Source organism: Balaenoptera borealis (assembly GCF_965194805.1).
Source record: "Balaenoptera borealis genome assembly, chromosome: 7".
In the NCBI taxonomy this organism is placed as follows: domain Eukaryota; kingdom Metazoa; phylum Chordata; class Mammalia; order Artiodactyla; family Balaenopteridae; genus Balaenoptera; species Balaenoptera borealis.
The window spans coordinates 115,231,013-115,252,981 of NC_138864.1; the positions used below are offsets into that span (position 1 = coordinate 115,231,013).

The 21,969-nt window shown below is 42.0% G+C and overlaps 1 protein-coding gene and 1 long non-coding RNA gene across 3 annotated transcripts in view; one reads left to right on the forward strand and one right to left on the reverse strand.

Moving 5' to 3' along the window:
• The window catches only part of LOC309632627, a 364,034-nt gene that overhangs the window by 192,349 nt on the left and 149,716 nt on the right, over positions 1-21,969 (forward strand). The gene's annotated exons all lie outside the window — the stretch shown is intronic.
• KIAA1549 overlaps positions 1-21,969 on the reverse strand; it is a 145,444-nt gene that overhangs the window by 65,098 nt on the left and 58,377 nt on the right. For both annotated transcript variants that reach the window (XM_082400255.1, XM_082400254.1), the window contains exons 2-9: positions 18,164-20,869; positions 16,984-17,072; positions 15,734-15,911; positions 13,704-13,834; positions 11,516-11,699; positions 10,320-10,379; positions 8,976-9,124; positions 1,404-1,581 (exon numbers count right to left, since the gene is read on the reverse strand). In XM_082400255.1, the coding sequence (XP_082256381.1) occupies positions 1,404-1,581; positions 8,976-9,124; positions 10,320-10,379; positions 11,516-11,699; positions 13,704-13,834; positions 15,734-15,911; positions 16,984-17,072; positions 18,164-20,869 (3,675 nt within the window). The remainder of the gene's footprint in view (positions 1-1,403; positions 1,582-8,975; positions 9,125-10,319; positions 10,380-11,515; positions 11,700-13,703; positions 13,835-15,733; positions 15,912-16,983; positions 17,073-18,163; positions 20,870-21,969) is intronic.

Consider the following 21,969-nt stretch of genomic DNA (forward strand, 5'->3'; position numbering starts at 1 on the left):
AGACAACTGGGTACTCTTCTTAGTTCTAACCTAGTAAAACCCTGTGACTCGTCAAAACGAGGGCCTGACATCAAGTCTGCAGCTGTTTTGGGGCTGGCCCTGGTGTTGGCTTAGGCTCCCAATCCCAGGACTATTGGTTTTCAGCATGAAACTGAGGCAAGAGGAGTGCAAGAGCAGAGGAAAGTAGTCTTGAAAGGTGCCCAGAGCCTACTGCAAAGAATCTTTTCTAAAAAGTGAAGTGCTTAACTGGAGTGGGGCACTTCTCCAACAATCAGAAATGTCATATATGAAGAAGTACAAGTAAATGTTTCATTACTTTTTTTTCTCACTGCTTTGAAATAGAACACACTAATATACAATCATATCTCAAACACACAAACACAAAGCACCAATGGTTATTTGCTTCAACTCTCCCATCATCACCTATAAAATGGAGAAAGTGTGCCCACAGCCCTCATCCTGGTTAGTTTCCAGGGTCAAGTATAGCTCTTACAAATGACATTCCATCATGGGGGATAATTTCAAAGCTGTCATTTGTTAAAACCTGCCTTCATTGCCGAAGTTTCTCGGGAGTTTTTCAACACTCTCTGATGCTAAATTCCTTCTAAACATTTAGTTATCCCTTTACTGTTGGGAGCAAGTTTCTCTGAGCTCTTACAAGGATTGCTCCCAGGATTATAAAGGAAGAACACACACATTAAAATAGTAGTCTGATTCATAAAGGTATATTTAGAGAAATATACTCTTCCATGCCTCTCCTCTTCTTAATTTTAAATACCCAAAATCTGTGAGTTGGGGAAAAACGGCACTGAGAGTAGCCATTGCCAGGGGAGCAGGAGCCTAGACTCTTCCAACAATAATAAAGAAATATCAAAATACCTCTTTCTAAATTATGAGTGATGTGAGGACAGGGTGGGAGAGAAACAGGATTGAAAAGAGTAAGAATCAAGGACTTCTTTGTGTTAAAAGACCCAGAAGGAAGCCAATAAATGCAGAGGGCACCTCCCAGCTTCCTGCATGACTCACTATCCCCATCAACATTCAAAATATGACATGTAAGATTTTGGAATATATACAGAGAAAACACATTATTTTACCTAGACAAAAATTTTTTTAAATAGTACAGGAGGAGGGGAAAAATATTAAAGTTAACTCAAGCTACTAAAATTCACTATAACACTATGAATATAAAATGATGGGTAGGAAAAAGAACAGCGAATGCTACAACTGCATGCAATCAAAATAAAGAAGGTCTTGGCAAATTAATTTTAATGACTGACCTCTTTTATCTACTACGCACACATAAGAATGCTTTAAATTCAGAGTTTATTGTCAGAAAAAGACTGGCTTTTGACCCCAGCACAGCACAGATGACTGTGAGGGGCCACGCCTCACGCACTTACGTTGGGCAACAGCTCCTTGAATTCGGTAACCCAAGATGATGGCTGCTCTCTGGATATCTATCTTGTTAATCAGATCTGAAGACTTGACTGCACTGAGTCTTTCTCCATCTTGATCCTCCACAAAGTAGATGAGCTGCACGGGATTATCATCTCCCTCGAGCCTTGACACATTTACCACCTGAAAGATAACAGAAACTATCAGCATTTTAGAAGCTCATGTTTCCAGATGCCCTTTCTTGGGGCACTCAATCTTGACTGTGTTACTCAGGATTTATTCCTATCCCTAATAAGGTCATTACACCATTCCAGATCCCAGAATGCCCAAGATGCTCTCTTGATGGGAAGAAGAACAGTCAAAATGAAAGTTCCTCTGTGCAGAATAACAAATGTGCTTTGTCTTGCTCGAAGTCTTCTCTGAGACTAAGGGGCAAGCAGGGTACACAAAACATACCAAGTCCAGCCTAGAATAGCCATCAACCAGCTCCAACAGGTCATGGGAGGGCACTGTTGTCCTCACAACATCAACCATAATGGTTAGGTACATCCCTGGTTCTCTGAAACTATTGATGGTTCTAGCCAATCCTTTCTCAAATCTATTAGCATTTTCTCCCTGTTCTTCTAGGGCAGGGTTTCTCAGCCTTAGTACTATTGCCATTTTTGATCCAGATAATTCTTTGATGTGGGGGACTATCCCAAGTATAGTAGAATGTTTAGCAGCATCTCTGCTCTCTACTCCCTCAAGACCAGTAGCAACAGCCATGCCACGTCCTTCCTCACCAGCTGTGACAACCAAAAATGTCTCCAGACATTGCCAAATGTACCCTGGGGGGCAAAATCATCCCCAGGTGAGAACCACTGCTCTTGAAATAATAAATCTCATAAACTCTTTAATATCCCACTCTCAAAAAGGGATAGATCATCTACACAGGAATCAATAACGAAACAGCAGATTTGAACAATGCTATAGACCAAATGAACCTAACAAACATATAGAACATTCTATCCAGTAGCAACACAATACACATTCTTCTCACATGCACATGGAACATTTTCTAGGACAGATCATATGTTAGGCCACAAAACAAGTCTCAACAATTCCAAAAAGATAGAAATTATATCAAGTATCTTTTCTGATCACAACGGTATGAAACTATAATCAATAATAGGAGGAAAGCTGGAAAATTCACCAATACTTGGAAATTAAACAACACATTCCTGAACAACCAGTGAACCAAAAAAAAAAAAAAAAATCAAATGGGAAATTTTAAAAATATCTTGAGAGAAATGAAAATGGAAACGCAACATATAAAAACTTACAGGATGCAGCAAAAGCACTTATAAGAGGAAAGTTTACAGTTATAAATGAAATCAAGAAAAAAGAAAGATCTCAAATAAATAACCTAACATTACACCTCAAGAAACTAGAAAAAAGAAAAACAAACTTAGCCCAAAGTTAGCAGAAGGGAGGAAATAATAAAGACTAGCATGGAAATAAATGAAATAGAGAATAGGAAAACAATAGAAGAGATTAACAAAACTAAGAGTTGGTTCTTTGAAAAGATAAACAAAATTGACAATTTAGCTAGACTAACCAATAAAAAGAGATAGGACTCAAAAACTATAAATGAAAGAGAAGACATTACATCAGATACCACAGAAATACAAAGGATCAAAAGAGACTACTATGAACATTACATGCCAACAAATTTGACAACCTAGAAGAAATGGATAAATTCCTAGCCATATACACCCTACCAAGACTGGATCATGATGAAATAGAAAACCTGAACAGACCAATAATGAGTAAGGAAATTAAATCAGTAATCACAAACTTCCCAGCAAAGAAAAGCCCAGGACCAGATGGTTTCACTGATGAATTCTACCAAACATTTAAAGAAGAATTAATGCCAATCCTCAAAATTTTCCTAAAAATTGAAGAGGCGGAAACACTCTCAAATTCATTTTACGACACTAACATTACCTTAATACCAAAGCCAGGTAAAGACACTATAAAAAAAGAAAACTACAGGCCAATATCTCTAAGGAATACAGATGCAAAAATTCTCAACAAAACATTAGCAAATCAAATTCAACAGCATATTATAAGGATCAGGTACCATGATCAAGTGAGATTCATCAACATATGCAAATCAATAAATGTGATACATCACATTAATAAATGAAAGATAAAAACCACATGATCATATCAACAGATGCAAAAAAAGCATTTGACAAAATTCAACATCCATTCATGATAAAAACTCTCAACAAATTGAGTAGAGAAGGAACATACCTCTACATAGAAAAGGCCATGCATGACAAACCCACAGCTAACATTGTACTCAATGGTGAAAGGTTGAAAGCTTTTCCTTTATGATCAGGAATAAGATGAGACTGTCCACTCTCACTATTCCTATTCAACACATTACTAGAAATCCTAGCCAGAGCAATCAGGCAAGAAAAAGAAATAAAAGGCATCCAAACTGAAAAGGAAGAAGTAAAACCATCTCTGTTTGCAGATGACATGATCTTATATATAGAAAACCCTAAAGACTCCACCAAAAAACTATTAGAATGAATAAATGAATTCAGTAAAGTTGCAGGATATAAAATAAACATACAGAAATCAGTTGTATTTCTATACACTAATAACAAAGTATCTGAAAAAGAAACAAACAGTCCCACTCCCAATAGTCTCAAAAAGAATAAACTATTTAGAAATAAATTTAACCAAGGAGGTAAAGATCTGTATACTGAAATCTATAAGACATGATGAAAGGAACTGAAGAACACACAAATAAATGAAAATACATCCCATGTTCATGGATCAAAAGAATTAATACTGTTAAAATGTCCATACTATCCAAAGCTATCTATAGATTCAATGCAATCCCTATCAAAATTCCAATGGCATTTTTTTACAGAAATAAACAATCCTAAAATTCATATGGAACCACAAAAGACCCTGGTGACAAAGGAGCCAAGAATACTTAATGGGGAAAAGATAGTCTCTTCAATAAATGTTGTTGGGAAAACTAGATATTCACATCCAAAAGAATGAAATTGGACACCATCTTACTCACAAAAATTAACTCCAAATGGAAACACCTAAAACCGTAAAACTCCTACAAGAAAACATACGGCAAAAGCTCCTTGACATTCGTCTTGGCAATGATTTTTTGGATAAGACACCCAAAGCACAAGCAACAAAGCAAAAATAAACAAATGGGACTACATCAAACTAAAGAGCTTCTGTACAGCAAAAGAAACAATCAACAAAATGACGAGGCAACCTATGAAATGGGAGAAAATATTTACAAATCATTATTTGATAAGGGGTTAATATCCAAAATATATTAAGGAACTCATATAACTCAATAGCAAAAAAAAAAAAAAAATCTGAGTAACATATGGACATAGGATCTGAACAGACATTTTTCCAAAGATACAGAAATGGCCAACAGGTACATGAAAAGGTACTCAACATCACTAATCATCAGGGAAATGCAAATCAAAACCACAGTGAGATATCACCTTACACCTGTTAGAATGGCTATTATCAAAAGGACAGGAGATAAGTGGTGGTGAGGATGTAGAGAAAAGGGAACCCTCATGCACTGTTGGTGGAAATGTAAACTGGTACAGCCACTATGGAAAATAGTATGGAGGTTCCTCAAAAATTTAAAACTAGAACTAGCATATGGACCAACAATTCCACTTCTGGGATTTCCAAAGGAAATGAAATCACTATCTTGAAAAGATATCTGCACCCCATGTTCACTGTAGCATTATTTACAACAGGCAGGACATGGAAAAAACCTAACTGTCCATCTACGGACAAATGGATAAAGAAAATGTGATATGATACATGATACATACCCACACAACAATGGAATATTATTCATCCATAAAAAAGAAGAAAATCCTGTCATTTGCAACTACATAGGATGAACCTTGAAGGCATTATGCTAAGTGAAATAAGTCCAACAGAAAAAGACAAATACTGTATGATCTCACACATATGTGGAATCTAAAAAAGCCAAACTCACAGAAAGAGTGTACTGGTGGTTGCCATGGGTGGAGAGTAAGGGAAATGGATGATGGTGGTCAAAGGGGGTACACTTCCAGCCATAAAGTCCTGGGGATCTAAAGTACAGCATGGTGACTATAGTTAACAATACTATAGTCTTAGTCAATACTACTAAGTATGTATTGCATACTTGAAATGTGCTAAGAGAGTAGATCTTAAAAGTTCTCACCACACACACACACACAAGACAACTACGTGAGCGATGAATATGTTATCTTATTGTGGTAATCATTTCACAATATATACATATATCAAATCATCACACTGTACACTTTAAACTTACACAATGTTATATGTCAATTACATCACAATCAAGCTGGAAAAAATTTCAAAAATTCATAATCTGCTGGGTCAAACAGTACTCTGATTTGTCCCAAAATTTATATCTCTCTGGTGTTAACAGTGAAGTACTCTTACGTTAGTACTTTAGAATCTAGTACACTCGATATATCACAGTTTTGCATAAATATAGCTTTCTATTTTGTTGCTATTTCTCTTAGTAATATGCAACAACTTTATGGCCCCTTTTAGACTGCAGCAAAATGGTGGACTGACGTTCCAAGAGAAAGATCAACGTTAACTCCTAGCCCTCTATTTTGTACACGTAATTTGAATGTTTGGTCTCTACATTTGCCATTGGCAAAATGCAGCTGCTACTTTTCTAGCCACGTGTACAGAACTGTAATAGTGCCCTGTGCTCTGGACACAGCTGCTGGCCTCCTTCTTCACCACTGGAAACTTTTGGCAAATCAACTATTTCATGATTTCATTGTGAATGCCTACTTCCAGATCATGTATAAAGATCCTTAACACAGGTCCAAACTCTCATCCCTGGAGAATCTGTTCTTTATAACTCTATATCTTGAGAACGGCTCACCTGTCCAGCCCTCTGTTAGCTGTTTCTAGGCTAGTTCCTTGACCACTTCTGCTCCCTAACCACCTACTTCTTTCCCTGGAACTGTGCTGCAGTGGTTAATTTTTATTAGCCTTCAGAATGAAATACTATAAAGGGTTACTGAAAAGCAATAGATTATATCCACCTGTCCCTCTACCTATATGCCTATTTATTCCATTTTAAAGTTCTGATAAGTTTTAGAAATGTTTCTTCTTGCAGAAACCATATACCCAAATATCCAGTGATAGCCACCTTGAGTAAAGATTCTAGGGACTTCCCTGGTGGTTCAGTGGCTAAGACTCCACGCTCCCAAAGCAGGGGGCCCGGGTTAGATCCCTGGTCAGGGAACTAGATCCCACATGCCGCAACTAAGAATCAACACAGCCAAATAAATATTTTTTTTAAAAAATTCTATAAGCTTCTCCAATCTGAAAGTAACAGTCAGTAAAATCTAATCCCAGCATCCTTTCTAGATGACTTCTTATCAGATTCATATCTAGAATCCATAAAACCATGGTATGATGGAGTCATCATTTGGGGCAACATTTTCAATTTCATTTTTTAAAATATTTTCTGATTAAAATCACGTGTTCACTATACAAACTATATGCTCATTAGAGAAATTTTGAAAAACATGAAAAATAATTATAAAGAATAAAACAAAAATCACCTGAAATTCAATCAAAGAAAGAAAATCATTGTAAGCATTTTGGCATATTTCCTCCTGTTTTTTCATGATTTGTATATTAATATTTGGATATATTGCACACATTCTTTTGTAGCCTCTCTTCACTTGAGCTTTTTTCTATATTCCCTCACTAATTTAAAAAAAAAATGATAATGGGATTTTCCAACATATAAAGATTTCACTACAATTTTTTTTAACTTTGGGTTTATTTTATTTATTTATTTATTTATTTATTTATGGCTGTGTTGGGTCTTCGTTTCTGTGCGAGGGCTTTCTCTAGTTGTGGCAAGTGGGGGCCACTCTTCATCGCGGTGCGCGGGCCTCTCATTATCGCGGCCTCTCTTGTTGCGGAGCACAGGCTCCAGACGCGCAGGCTCAGTAATTGTGGCTCACGGGCCTAGTTGCTCCGCGGCATGTGGGATCCTCCCAGACCAGGGCTCGAACCCGTGTCCCCTGCATTGGCAGGCAGATTCTCAACCACTGCGCCACCAGGGAAGCCCCTTCACTACAATTTTTTTGCCCATTCTCCAATTGCTGGACATTTAGGTTGTTCCAATACTTTCACTTTTACACATTATGTTTTGATGAAGAGTCCTGTACCGTTGTAAAAAAATTCTTATCTACATCTTCGTGTTTGGTCATTCTAAAGGGGAACAGACGTAGGGCACGGTTTCTAAGCAATCCATCAGATGGCACCGTTAGTCTGGGATGGCTTGGTTAACTTCCATGAATCCCGCATTTCTATCTCAGGGAACTTGCAGAACTAACCAAGCATCTCATTCTGTAGTTTTATGGTACACTATAACTGTTTTATGTGCATAAATTAACCTCCACCCAGAGCTGCTAAATAAAGCAAGGCTTTTATAATTCATTTTCATTTTTATTCTTAGTTTTATAGTCATTTGTTTAATATTGCTCTCAGTTTTTTAATGAGTTTTTACATTTCTCTATATTCTACTGCATCCGGCAAAGGAACTATTTTAGAAACCTAACAACCACCTTTCTGGGAAGGAAAATAAAGAGTAACACTTGCAGGGGAAAACCTGGTAAAAGGGTTGAGGGATGATGCTGATGCCAGCTCTCCACAAACTGCCCAGCTCCCCTACCCAGTGTCAGCGTCACGCCTCTCTCTCTCTCTAGCCTCTACACCACCAACCTCCCCACCCCTGCACACCAGGGTCTCACCCTGGCTTCCTGTCTCTGAAACGCCATAGCTCTAAACGTCCCCTCTTCCTAGCTCTACAAGTCAGCATTTGGTAAAGGAAAAAATCCAAAATAACGTAATTCACATGGAGATGGGAAGAAATTACAGCCCAACCTCCAGCTCTCTCTGAGCGTGTGCATTTTTAAAGGGGTCACTTTGGGATTCAAATGAATCTGTCATTTGTAACTTTCTGCCAGTTTACGTAGTGAAGGCAATTTGGGTAACGTGAGAGGAGCAGGGCTGGCAGGAGGCAGAGAGGACAGAGTGCCGGCATAGAGGGCAGAACATTTTCCTCTTTCCGGCCTCTCAAGGTCTCTTCCAGCTGAACGATTTGTCTCTATGACGCTATCAATAATGCTTACCATTCCATAGAACTGACTACATTTTTGGTAATTAAAAAACTACTCTTTGAAAAATCAGGTCATCCAGTGGTACGGCAACCCACTTAATGTATTCTTTTGCTGTGGTCCCCACAAGGCCATTTGCTGTACGGACCCTTACTAAAGACTCGGGAAACATCTGTCTAGACCCCAGTGGAACTGAAATGCTGGCACAGTCAGTGGCTGCCTACGACAGCCATCAGTCTACGTAGCAGCATCTTCTCCCGGCATTTTCCATCTGCGTGAAAATACGGCCCATGTTTAGACGGCTCTCTCTCCTTCCCCTCCCCACTCCTTTGGCCTTCTTCTTCTCACCTGTACCATGCTGTTCCCGGCAGCGATGGTAGCCCTTCTCCACATCCGCCTTCTGGTGGAAACTTCGCTGAGCAGCTGGGCCAGTTTGCGCTCCATCTCAGCTTGAAACACTTCATTCTGGAGCTGCTTCTCAACAACACCCAGGAGGACTACATTTAAGGTGAAGCACGCACAGGCCCCAAAACAAGTTGGCAGTGGAGAGAAAAGGATGTGTGCACAAGAGAAATGAACACAGGATTACTATAAAATGCCGGTTCCCAGAGAGGAGACATTAAAAGGGGAAAGAGGCAAGCTGGACGGGGTGCAGGAGAGTCCAGGGAGGGTAGCCCACAGGTCTTATCTCTAAAGTCTACAAAGACTGGTGGCCAGAAGTCCCAGGAGCTCAGCAGTGCAGAAGCTTTGGAGCTCTGAGCTCCTACACAAGATCAAACGTTTTGTCTGCACTTATTTCAAAATTTCTGGAAATGGTTTGAGTTCGTATCTTATCTTGACTCAAAATTTAGACTCATTAACTGACTTGAGATAAGGAGGCCTGTCTTCAGACGTCTAGATTATCTAAACAGACAACATCTTGTCAGCCTTTACAGGAGAAAAAAGCTTGTGCTTTCCAGCCAGAACTGGCTCAAATCCCCTTTGAGACAGGACCACGGGCAAGTCACTTAACCACTATGAAAATTATCTGGAAAATAAGGCCACTGTACCATGCAAAGAGGTGGGGCCTTTATATGGGATGTTGTATGTGAAGCAACGAGAGCTGGCAGGGTCCGGGAACCTGTCAGTGGTGACTATCTCCATTCTACAAGTTTCCTCCCCACGACCAGTTGCTTACTCACTGTGCTGCTTACATGCTGGGTAGACGCTGAGCAACCAGCTCTCTTCTACACTTCTGCATACCAAGTCAGAAAGCCTTTATTTGCAACGCCATAGCTGTAAATATCTGACCCAGGCCCACAAGGCTTTAAAACATGCTTCTTATTGGCTCACCAAGTTACTTTATTTGTCCTCATAAAACCAGACATATGAGGCTTTCAGGAAAAAAAGAGATCCTTGCTTCAGAACCTTGTCCTATTCTGGTCAGAAGATCATCAATTCCTGTTCGACTTTGCCCTGGACTTGATGTATGAATTTTAAAGAAAGCCAATCCTTTTTGTGCCGTAACTCAGTGGGACACATTCCCACAGCCAAATTTGAATCCCTTTCTCATTCATTCTTTGCCAAGAATCTAAGGTACATTTTGCCCTGAATTTAGGACTCAGAAACAGGAAAGGCAGTATCTTTCTCAATACCCCCCCACAGACTTCTCACTCTTACAGTTCCCAAAAACATTACGTAAGTTAAACATACCTGTTCTTACCCAAGAGGACTTCAACAACTGCGATAAGTTAAGCTGTGGGTACTGGAAGGCTATAAAAAGCAAAGGGTGAGAAAGGGAGAAAGGTACGTAAAAAACCTGTTTGCAACAGTCAGAAAGGTGAGTGTTCTCGGGAGCGCTGGGTAACTCACAGCACACTGCTTCTCCTACGCTAATCAGCTCTGCCTATGGAAGAAAAAAGTGCCAGCTGGCGGGAAGGCAGGGTCAGTGGGAGGGTCCTGAGCACCTTAGTCTCCGGGAGAAAGAGGGAGAAAAAGAAAGAAAGGGCTTACTCAAGTAACACGATGGGGCACTACTTCACAGAGAGCTCACCCGTAAGTTCCCCTTGAAATGTCATTGTTCCAGAGCAATGAATTTTTCACACCGTGCTCCTCAGAGCCCTGGAATTTCCCAGCAATGACTCAGGCAGGGTAAAGTGACAATCTTCTATCTATCACTGAAAGTTGCTATTTGTAAATAACAATTTTACCCCTGTCTACTTCTGCATTTACAAGTTATTCCTTTCCATTTAATTAACAGTACACGAAAATACGACAAGAATCATTAAACCTTCTGGCTGCTCCATTCTGAAAAAGAATTTGATATCTTTTTTGCCTGACTTCAACTCTGGAATCTACTGTATTTGGGGTGGAATCTACTGTATTTTAAACGTTTTGAAGTAAACGTTTCCCCTACCTCCACTCCATTTGTAGTGTGAATTAAATCGCTTCCACCAGGAAGGAAGGTTTTGTTTGTTTTCATTTCTGTTTCTTTTTTCTTTTTAAGGGTACACACAGTGAACCTCACTCCTTCTGGTGTACAGTTTTATGGGTTTTGACAAATGCATGGACATGTGGAACCACCACCACAATAAAAATACAAGACATTCCCATCACGCCCCTGAAAATTGCTTTCCTCACATCCTTCACCCCTGGAAACCAAAAATCTGTTCTCAGTCTCTCTGGTTTCACCTTTTCCAGAACTGGTATAATCTTTGATAGTGCCCTTGGCTCTCTGAAGAGAATAATAAAGCAAGCCCAGTGGGAGAGGAGGGCTCTGGAGGCCCACCCTGGCATGATCTGAGAAGCTCCAATTTATAGTCCAGATTTCTGTTAGCTATTTTATTTGAAAAGAAGAGGTCCGCCAACACAAGCACTCGCAGCCACGTCCCCAGGACAGCGGCACTCACGTTCGGCAATCTGCAGCACTGGGTATCCCAGGTAGAAACTGAACTCCACCACGCTCAAGTTCCTTAGCATTTCGCTCACTTCAGACCCATTCAGAAACCCCTGCGAGCCTCTGACAGCAAAGACGATGTTCACTGGGCCCCGGCGAGGCGCCAGCCTTGAAGACCCCACAGTGATATTCAAGATCTGAAAGAAATCAGAATAAGCTTCTAAAATAAATTAAAATGTCTAGCCAAAAGCCTGACTATGATTTTGCTCTCACAATTTCCCTCACCAAGTTTTTTTTAAAGGAGCATTTTTAAAGGAAGAGTAATTGGCTTCACAACCTGGTTCCCTTTTGTAATACTCTTAAACCCTTAGTTTATTGAAAATGTTTTTTACATTAAGTGGGGAACTGAGCACATGTATTTATAGTCCCTCCCCTTTTCTTTCCCACCCCAAATCCCACTGAAATAACAACAAGATGAACAAAGGGGAATAAATCCACAACAGCACTGAGAACGGAAGAAAACCAGAGATTCTGTCAAAGTACTGAAAGATGGAGAGAGGGTGGGATCATGTTGATACAAACCACAACAGAGGGAACCGAGACCCCAAACACACACAGGCACAGACCACAGTAGACTGAGAGTGGTCTCCCTCAGGGGCCCCAGGAGGCCTCCACGGCAGAGATCTGCAGGAGCTGAGACTAGGGTGGGCTGCGGGACCGTGATCCGGGTCACTAATTAAACACCGAGTGCCAACAGCTGAGTCGGTTGTCTCCCTCCCTTCTCCCTTCCAACTTCACACCCAGGCCAACTCAGAAGCGCTAGCAGCTCCACCTTCACGCCAGGAGCCCGAAGAACTGCTCCCTGAGGAAGATGAGCTCCCTGCCTGAGAGGACCGAAGACCCACTGTGGCGTGGCCCCCTAGGCAGGAAGGTGGGTGGAGTTAACCGCAGTGCACACAAGAGACAAAGAAAGAAAGAGAGTGAGAGAATGAGCAGCTCTGCCATGAAAAACACACTAACTCGCTCCATCCCCAGGGTACAACCTCCTCATCTCACACGGTGGGCAGGGGTGCCCACGCTGCCTGTCCGTGACCACACATTGCCTGGTACCCAGGGCTCCAGTGAATCCTCCCATCAGGAGACAAGGCTTATGTATATGTAGACACAGACTCTACAGCTGAAGTGGAAAGATGAACAAGGTGCCAAAACTAACCACCTGCTTCCTCATTCCTAGAGACAGCCAGCAATGGTCCACAGGTGATTACAGAAACCTAACAGCACGAAAGTGAAGGACCAAGATCAACACAGAGCAATGGCAAAGAATGCAGAGAAAACAGAGACAACTTAGTACATGGAAGACAACATATTAAAAATACTAATTAATGTCTCCAGAAACTTTCAAGGAAATATCGTATCATCATTCAAGATAAGCCTGCATCATAACAGGAAAGGCTGCAATGAAAAAAGAGCAAATAAAAATGAGAAAACAATGATGGCTAAAAGAAAATTCAATAGAGGGACTGAATAACATAATGAACACAGCTGAAGACTAAATTAATAACTTAGAGGACAAGGTTTAGAAATCTGTAAAAATAGGGAATTTAAAAAAGAAATGGAAAAAATAAGAAATATGGAGGGTGAATCCAGGATCACCAAAATCTACTTAAAATGAATTTGAGAAAGAGAGAACCAAGAATATGGAGGGATAAATATCAAAGAAATGTAAAAACATCAGCAGTTTCCACGTAATACATACAAAACCTATCCTTTGATTAGTAGCTATGTTTTTAGAGTGAAGAACTGCATTTCATGGTATTCCATGAAACAAAATTCCATAATATGAAACACTAGTGTATTTAGGCATTTCCCCCATTGGATATTTAAGTTGATACTTAAAGTTGATATTTAAGTTCTTTTCTGGAACATTCTTGCATTTCCTACATAGGCTCATCTCTCTTCAGCTCACCGTATCTGAACTCCCTGGTTACTGGCTCCTCTACAATGTTCAAATATACTTAGACTATTCATGCTCTGTGGACTCGATATGGCCATGGAAAGACATGATTTCTAATCCATGTGAACTAAATCTCCTCTGCTGGAGGGGATTAGTAAGAGTTAAGTGTGTCTTAAACAAAACATTATGAAACTAGTTCCTCTTTAAAAGAGAAAGCATCTTGTTCTGCATTCGATGCTATTCTCACCTGCACCGTGAGGTTATACGTCCCCTGGTGATGTTTTCTCACTTCAGAGAGAGCTATCATCAGGCCTTTCTCGATGCGCTGGGTGAAGTTGCAGAAGCCCGTATCCACACTCTGAGGCACAAACTGCAGTACTGAAAAGAAGGACAGTATCACAGTCCCATGAACAAGGTGTTTCTTTAGTATTAAGTAACGAGAAGAGGGAGAAAATAGTGTGTAAATCAATGAACTCTGATCCATAGTACAGGATTAAGTACTATGATGTGTTATTATTTTTTAATTGAGGTATAGTTGATGTACATTATTATATAAGTTTCAGGTGTATAACACAGTGATTCACAATTTTTAAAGGTTATACTCCATCCATAGTTATTATAAAATATTGGCTATATTTCCTGTATTGTACAATATATCCTTGAAGCTTATTTATTTTATACATAGTAGTTTGTACCTCTTAATCCCCTACCCCTATATTGCCCCTCCCCCCTTGCCTCTCTCCACTGGTAACCACTAGTTTGTTCTCTATATCTATGAGTCTGTTTCTTTTTTGTTATATTCACTAGCTTGCTTTATTTTTTAGATTCCACACATAAGTGATATCATACAGTATTTGTCTTTGTCTGACATATTTCACTTAGTATAATACACTCTAAGTCCATCCATGTTGCTACAAATGGCAAAATTTTCATTCTTTTCTTATGGCTTAGTAGTATCCCATTGTGTGTGTGTGTGTGTGTGTGTGTGTGTGTGTGTGTGTGTGTGTGTGTGTGTGTGTGTGTGTGTGTGTACCACATCTTCTTTATCCATTCATCTGCTGAGGGGCACTTGGGTTGCTTCCATGTCTTGCCAACTATAAATAATGCTGCTATGAACACTGGGGTGCATGTATCTTTTCAAATTAGTGTTTTCTTTTTTTTTGGATACATACCCAAGAGTGGAACTGCTGGGTCATATGGTAGTTCTATTTTTAGTTTTTTGAGAAACCTTCATTCTGTTTTCCATAGTGGCTGCACCAATTTACATTCCTACCAACAGTGTACGAGGGTCTATGATGTGTTATTTATATGTATCATATCATGGAAATGTAGAAAGCCAACTGTACCAAATGACTACACACAAGGTGAAGGTGATTTGTATCACTTTAAAATGGAAAAATATCTAAGATAATAATTGGAGCATCAAAAGATGCAACACTGAAACATTTCAAATAGAAATAAATTCATTAGAGATGAATTCTTAAGTATTTATGGGTGAAACAACATGATACCTGGTATTGTTTTAAAACACCCTAGCTTCCTCAAAAAAAGTTTGTGTGAGATAGATGAAACAAAATTGGGAAAATGTTGATAATTTTTAAAGTTTGTACGGGCATAGGTGGGCTAAATATGGTATTCTCTCTACTTTTGTATATGTTTAAAAATGTCCATAATAAAAAGTTAAATGAGGGGACTTCCCTGGCGGTCCAGTGGTTAAGACTCCACGCTTCCACTGCAGGGGGCATGGGTTTGATCCCTGGTCGGGGAACTAAGATGCCACATGCCGTGCAGCAAGGCCAAAAAAAAAAAAGTTAAATGACATTAAGGAATCACTGTTAATTTTAGGGGGTGTGATAATGATACTGTGGACAGATGTATGTGTATGTATGCATGTATATGTATGTATGTGTATATGTTATGTGTGTGTGTATATATGTTTAATAGTCTTATCTTTTAGAAGCATAGGCTGAAATATTTATGAATGAGACGACATGATGCCATATCAAAATAACATGAGAGGAGGGAGTGTCGATGGGGGTGTAGATGTAACAAAAGTGGCTAGGAGTTGAAAATTGTTGAAGCCATACAATGAGTACCTGCGGGTGCACTAAACTATTCTGTGTATTTTTGTATATGCTGGAAATTCTCCATAATTATAAAGTTTTTTGAAATTTAAATAACAAATTTTAACATAATCCTCCCCAAATTATTTTGGAACACAAAAAATAAAGTGAAATTCTATTTACAAATCAAAACAACTATGCTCAATTTTCTTACCCGTTTGAACTTGGAACCTGGACTCTGGCATAAGGAAGGAGGGTTTCACAGCCAAGATTAAAGGAGTCTGGTCACGAACAAGTTTACTATTTATAAGTACATTTATGACTGATATCGCTGTGTAAACGAAGGGACCAGATGTTACCAGAAAAGTGAAGTCAGCGAACAGTTCATAAACCTATGAAAATAAAAAATGCAATAGATGACAATTATCAAATTTGAGGGTACCATAATTCAAACTTAAAGGAAATCATACTGAGTAGAAAAAAAAGTTAAAAAAATAAATAGTTTTAAATGAAGGGGTATTGCTTCAGAGATAATTAAAATTTTATTTTAGTTATGCCTCTCACATATCTGTCAACTTTCTCAAAAACAGCACAAAATTACAAGAGCAAGGACAGTGAAAAAGAAGAAGAGTCAATAATATGAACTGAATAAGGAATTAAGGAGAATTCAAGGTGTTTTACTGTACTTACCCCCCATAAAAAGGAGCACTTACTCTACTAAGTAGAGCTGTCCAAAAGAAACATGTGAGCCACATATGCGATTTTTAAATTTCTAGTGGCCACATTAAAAAAAATAAAAAGAAACAGGTGAAATTAATTTTAAAAACATTTTACTTAAGCCAATATATCTGACATGTCATTTCAATTGTAGGCAATGCAAAAAATTATTGAGCTATTTTACATTCCTTTTTGCACTAAGTCTTTGAAATCTGGTGTGTATTTTGCACTGACAGCACATCTCACTTGGAACAAGCCCCATTTCACATGCTCAACAGCCACACGTGGCTCGTGGCTCTGTTCGGGATGGTGCAGGCCTAGAGCGGGGCTTTCTGAGCTTATCAGGAGAGAGAAGGCACCGGCAGACGTCCAGCAAAAAACATGTAGAAATCTATCTCTATCTCACTCGATGTACAGAAACATACATACGCACTCACTCTAAACTCTAATCCAAGCCCTTCCGTGTGAATAAAGGGAAGCGAGATCATTAGGTCATCACCCCAAACTCTGGTCTTAGAGTCCTTTGTTCCAGCTCTGCCAGCACATCCCCGTGATGGACTAAACCTGGCCTCATCTGGGGTCAGAAGGGGCTTCCCTGGAGAAGCAATGTTTGAGCAGAGATCCAAAGGACGAGTAGGTGTCCACCAGGAGAAGGGAGGGGAGAGAGGAAAGCACATGTCCCACTCCCATTATGATGTGCATTCGACTCGGACTCCCCCACCAGACTTCCGTGCCGCAGGCACCCACCTTGAGCTCCACCACACGGTTGAAGTGGCTCCTCAACACCTCTTTGATGGACATAATGATGTACTCCTGCACAGCTCTGCGGGCCAGCACTGCAAATTAGTTCAGTGTCATTATGAATAGGCAGAGGATCCACGGCCCTCCTGGGTCTCAGCGTGGAGAAAAAAGACCCAGCGCATTCTCCTCCCTCCTCCCCTCCACCTGCCCTGTCCGTCCGCTGCATTCCTGCTCCACCTCTCCTGCCATCTTCTCCCCCTTCTTCCTTTCTGCCCCCATCCCCATCGACACCAATACAGAGAGCCAGGTTACTGATCAACCACATGCTGTACATATTAACAGGGCACCGACTTTATGCGCAACTTGCCACTTCTCAGGAGGAACGAGTGGGAGAGTCTGATCAAGGGGCCACAGTCACCAGACTTGTTCAGACATGACATCAAAGGTATTCCAGTTTCATGTGACTAAAGCAGCCGGCAGCTGCAAGGGAAGCTGCTGCCTGTCGGCTGGTGACTCGGACTAAAGGCTGGGGAGAAGGTCAAAGTCTGTGACCCAGTTCAGAGGATACTGAGCCACTCCATGTTCCTCCGCTCCAAGTGACATTTACAGGACTATATAAGAATAAAGTGCCCCCTCTTTTCCAGGAAAAGTCAGAACAGTAAATTAGTAAGAAATTGCAACGGTGGCCCTTACACATTTGCCCAACTAACTGCTTGAACGAAACGTGAAGGCGTTTTGCTTTAACCGTGTCATCTACGCATCCAATGGGTTATGAGCTCCAAAGACAAACATCCTAGCAAACATTTCTAAGGCTCCTTTAAATCTTTCCTTTGTTTTCATTGCTACTAATTTGTAATATTTTGTGGGCGCTTCTTATATGCTGGGCACTGGGTTAAATATTTTATATGCATTAATGCATTTAAATCTTTACAATAACCCAAAGAAGTAGGTGCCACCATCATCCCTGTTTAATAGTTGAGGAAACTGAGGCTTAGAGAAGCCTAACTGTCTAACTGTCTGGAGGACTCAGGGGAGCTGGCAAAGCAGTGAAGCCTACAACCCAGGAGTCGTCTGGGTCCAAAGCCCACACTCTTTGCCACGATGCTACACATCACATGAGCATTTCGTATCAACACCTCTGGAAGATCACCCCAACCAAGAGAAGTGATGCGAAGCAGGGCCTTACCAGTTGTGATCAAATAGGCATCGGGAACCGTGATATCACACACATACGGCGACTTGGCGGTGACCAGCGCTGGAGTATGAACCGTCGCTTCGGGAGCCGGGGTGGTCGCGGGATGAAGGGATGGCGGGGGGAGAACCGTGCCGCCCTCATGGCGATTCTGACTCACGGTTCTGCTGTTCAGGGTGGTGTGAACAGAATTCTCAGGGGCAGCACCGGTGTCAGATGTGCTCAGCTCAGTGGAGGTGTTCCTCGGTAAATCTGTGGGTGTGAACGATGGGCCACGCGTACCATCCGGCTCTGTAGGCAGAGGCGAGCGGATCACCTCAGGAAGAAACGAGGATGCCGATGGCAGGTACCCAGTGCTGGCCACCACTGTGGTGACAGGGATGACTTCAGAGAAAGAGGGTAAGACGGACGTGGGATTGTTCATAGCACTGACACCACCATCAGAAGGTGTCAGGGTTGAAAAGACAGAAGATTCCGTTAAAACGGGTGTAGTAGGAACAGCAGTCAAAAGTGATGTTAAGTGGGTTTCAGCAGTCAAAATGGGCTCAGGACTGGAGGGCACCAGTGTGGGGACTGCAGATTCATGGGACATGAGTGAAAACTCAAAATAGGAGGTAGCTGCAGTGATAGCTGAGGTAGAATGAGCCCCGGCATCTGTGGGTGACACTGTGGGTGCTTCAGAAAACTGTGGAGAACTGGAGGGAAAGCTGGAGAGTAGTGACATTTCAGAGTAACTAGGGAGAAAAGTGAAGGTGCTTAAAAGAAGGTCTGAGCTTGGCCAGAGCTGAGAAAACTCAAGGTTTGTGGCATTGGGAACAGAAAGCTGAGGTGACCGAGAATTGGTAGAGTTGGTCAACGCAAGTGTCTCAACCAAGGTAGAAAATGCCTGAGAAATGAAGGTGGACAGATCACTTGACCTCGGAGACGGAGAAGCAAGTACTTCTGAAGATGGAGAGACCCAGCTGCTGAATTCCAGTGGTGGAGTGGAGAAAAAACTGGATGTAAAATCCCAAATACTTGCACTTTCACGCTGGGAAAAACTGGCAGGTTCTCGGTCAGGGAAAAGCGAAGGCTGTGCCGACAGGTCCAAACTGTAAGACGTAAGAAGACCTGGGTCTCCGACAGCAAGCGATGCTGTGTTTTTGTTTGCTGTGATGGGGAAAGAAGAGTCAAGGAGAGCACCTGGGGTGACCGAGGAAAGCACGGCTGTCACACTGGGTGGCATTACTTGAGTTTCGGCGACAGAGGAGGAGCGAAAAGCAGCAGCGTCAAGTGACACAGGCACAGAGAGGTGGCCCTGGGGAGGGGACACTTGTGCGGTCATAACACTACTCATTTCCCCCTCAGCTGAAATACCGACACTCGTTGCTGAGATTTCCACAGATGGAGAAGAGAGGGGAACCATCGGTCTTGAGGGGAAAAGTGTATGAAATTCTTGAGGGCCTTCGTCAAATTCAGAGAAGTCCACTGTGACACTGCTCAGTGGAGAGATGCTGCCCACTTCTGAGGGCCCTGAGAGGGTCGGGGACAGGGTCTCAGCACCATCCCCTGAGCCCACGTCCTTCTCCGTGAGGCTCGATGACAGCACGTACCGAGGCGACACCGCAGTGCAGGACACACACCACGTGTACGGTCTGAACGAAGACACTGGGCTCCAGACGTGAGTGTCACCCGCACGACTTGGGGCCGCTGAATGGCCAGGCAATTCTGATGCCTCACTGGAGCTGGCGGGAAGACAGGGGTTATGTGAAACACCGGCTGATTGAGTAGAGAACAATCCAGACGCAAGAGGAGTTGAAAACAAAGCCAAATGTGCACTGCTGCGGCCAAAGGCAAGGGCCATCTGGGACAGAGCTGCAGAGCGGTGTGTGCCTGGAGAGACGGTTTCATCCAGACTTCCACCCAAAGCAGCAGTCACGTCAGAGTATCTGTCTGTACCTGCGGCCAGAGCATCCTCTGGAGGCGGTGAGACCTGCCCGGACAGGGGAGGAGGCTGCCGAGTGACACCATCACGTGGCGGTCGAGGCTCAGAATACTGCGAGCTGAGAAGGAAGGTTTCTGCACCCTCTACTCCCGAAGCCATGATCTCCGGCAAAGTCCTACTTGAAACGTGCCCGTAAGTGTCAGTAGGATAAAACACCAAGTTCCTACTAGGAGTTGGAATTATGCCCTTGGAAGTGGGAAAAGCTGACAGAAAAGCACTGAAATGATTGGGGGATTCAGCAGACATTGTTGGTTGTTGCACTGTGTTTTGCCAGGCAGATGTCACTTCTTCATCTTGTAAAGAAATGATGGGTAACGATGGAGTCGGCACGGAGTCTAACGTTTCTTTGAGCAGCCCTGGCAGACTGTGTGAGACGTATCGTATGGGAGAAACCACGCGGGAAGTGGTCCAGGAAGTCTCTGGCAAAAAGTTATCCATTTCATCATCATCTATGACCTCGTTGCTCGTCACGGACACATAATTTGCCACAAAGATGCTGTGATCTGCTGTACTTTGGGTCCATTTTCCTTGGTTAAAAAAGTTTGTATCAAAAGTACTGGGGGATGGAGATGATCTGACGTGGAGAGAACTGCTTTGCTGGGACCCTGGAGCGGCTTCTGTTAAGGCCACGTGTGCAGTGCTGTGCACGGCGCTTTCCCTTGGCGTGAACTCCAAGGAGGATAAAGAAAGGTTGTGCTGTTCCAGAGGGAGCTCATCTACAAAGAAAATAACAGCTGAGTTTAGCTGCAAGGCAATGAAAGTCATACTGCTAACATTTTGTTTCAGATATAAAAATATCCTCAATCAACAGATATCCACTCACTGTGAACAGCCACGATTCACGGTTAGAAGTTAAACAACCAACTGGAAGTCAGAAATTGCCACAGTTACTGTCAGCATAATACCTGCGAATAGTCGTAAATTTGAGCACCACTTCTACTTAAGCGTGTGTGTGTGTGTGTGTGTGTGTGTGCACACTGACATGTTTCTCTTACTTTCTAACACCACCACAGAATACTGTAAATGGAAGAGGCCTTACGGGCCTGTCTTGTCTGTTCTCTCTCATTTATCACATGAGAAAGAGAGAAGGTAACTAAATCAATTACATGATCACCCAGGCAGAGGTGGAGCTGGTATCTGCACAGAAGCCTGCCTTGACTCCCAAGCCCATGTCCTTTTTCTTCCATAAGAGTTGGCTCTTACGAGAAATGATCATGACCACTCTGACAGCATCACTCACCACCCAGGGAAGAGGGTTCAGCAGTTTCCTAGTTATAGGACCTTCCACATAAAGACCTCAGACTACCTCCAGGCTCACCTCTCATCATTCCCTGCTCCACTCTCACGCCTTCCCAACGAGGCTCTGGCCGAATGAGCTACCCAGATTCTCTGTGGCTTGGTGTTTTGCACATTCTTCTCTCTCTGCCTGGGATGCCCTTCCCAGGCTCTCCACCTGGATTACTCCTACCGGCCCTGCAGATGCAGCACAGATACTACCTCCCTCCTCAATACTCCAAAGCTGGGTGAGTGCCTCTCCCTAGGTTCTACCTGTCACATCCCTGATTGTGCCCCACTGAAATGAACTGTCTGCTCATTATACTCCGAGATTCTTGAGGAGAGAAACTGTTGATCTGTTACCCCAGTGCCTAGCACAGTGAGTGACATATACTAAGAGCTCGATAAACATCTGTTAAGTGAATGCATAAATCAATGAATGAATGAATGGTGTCTGAGGACCAAGTTCTGATATGTGCCAAAAGCATCCCATCATCCTCTCAAACTTTCATATTCTTCATCCTTGTGACAGCTGTCACTA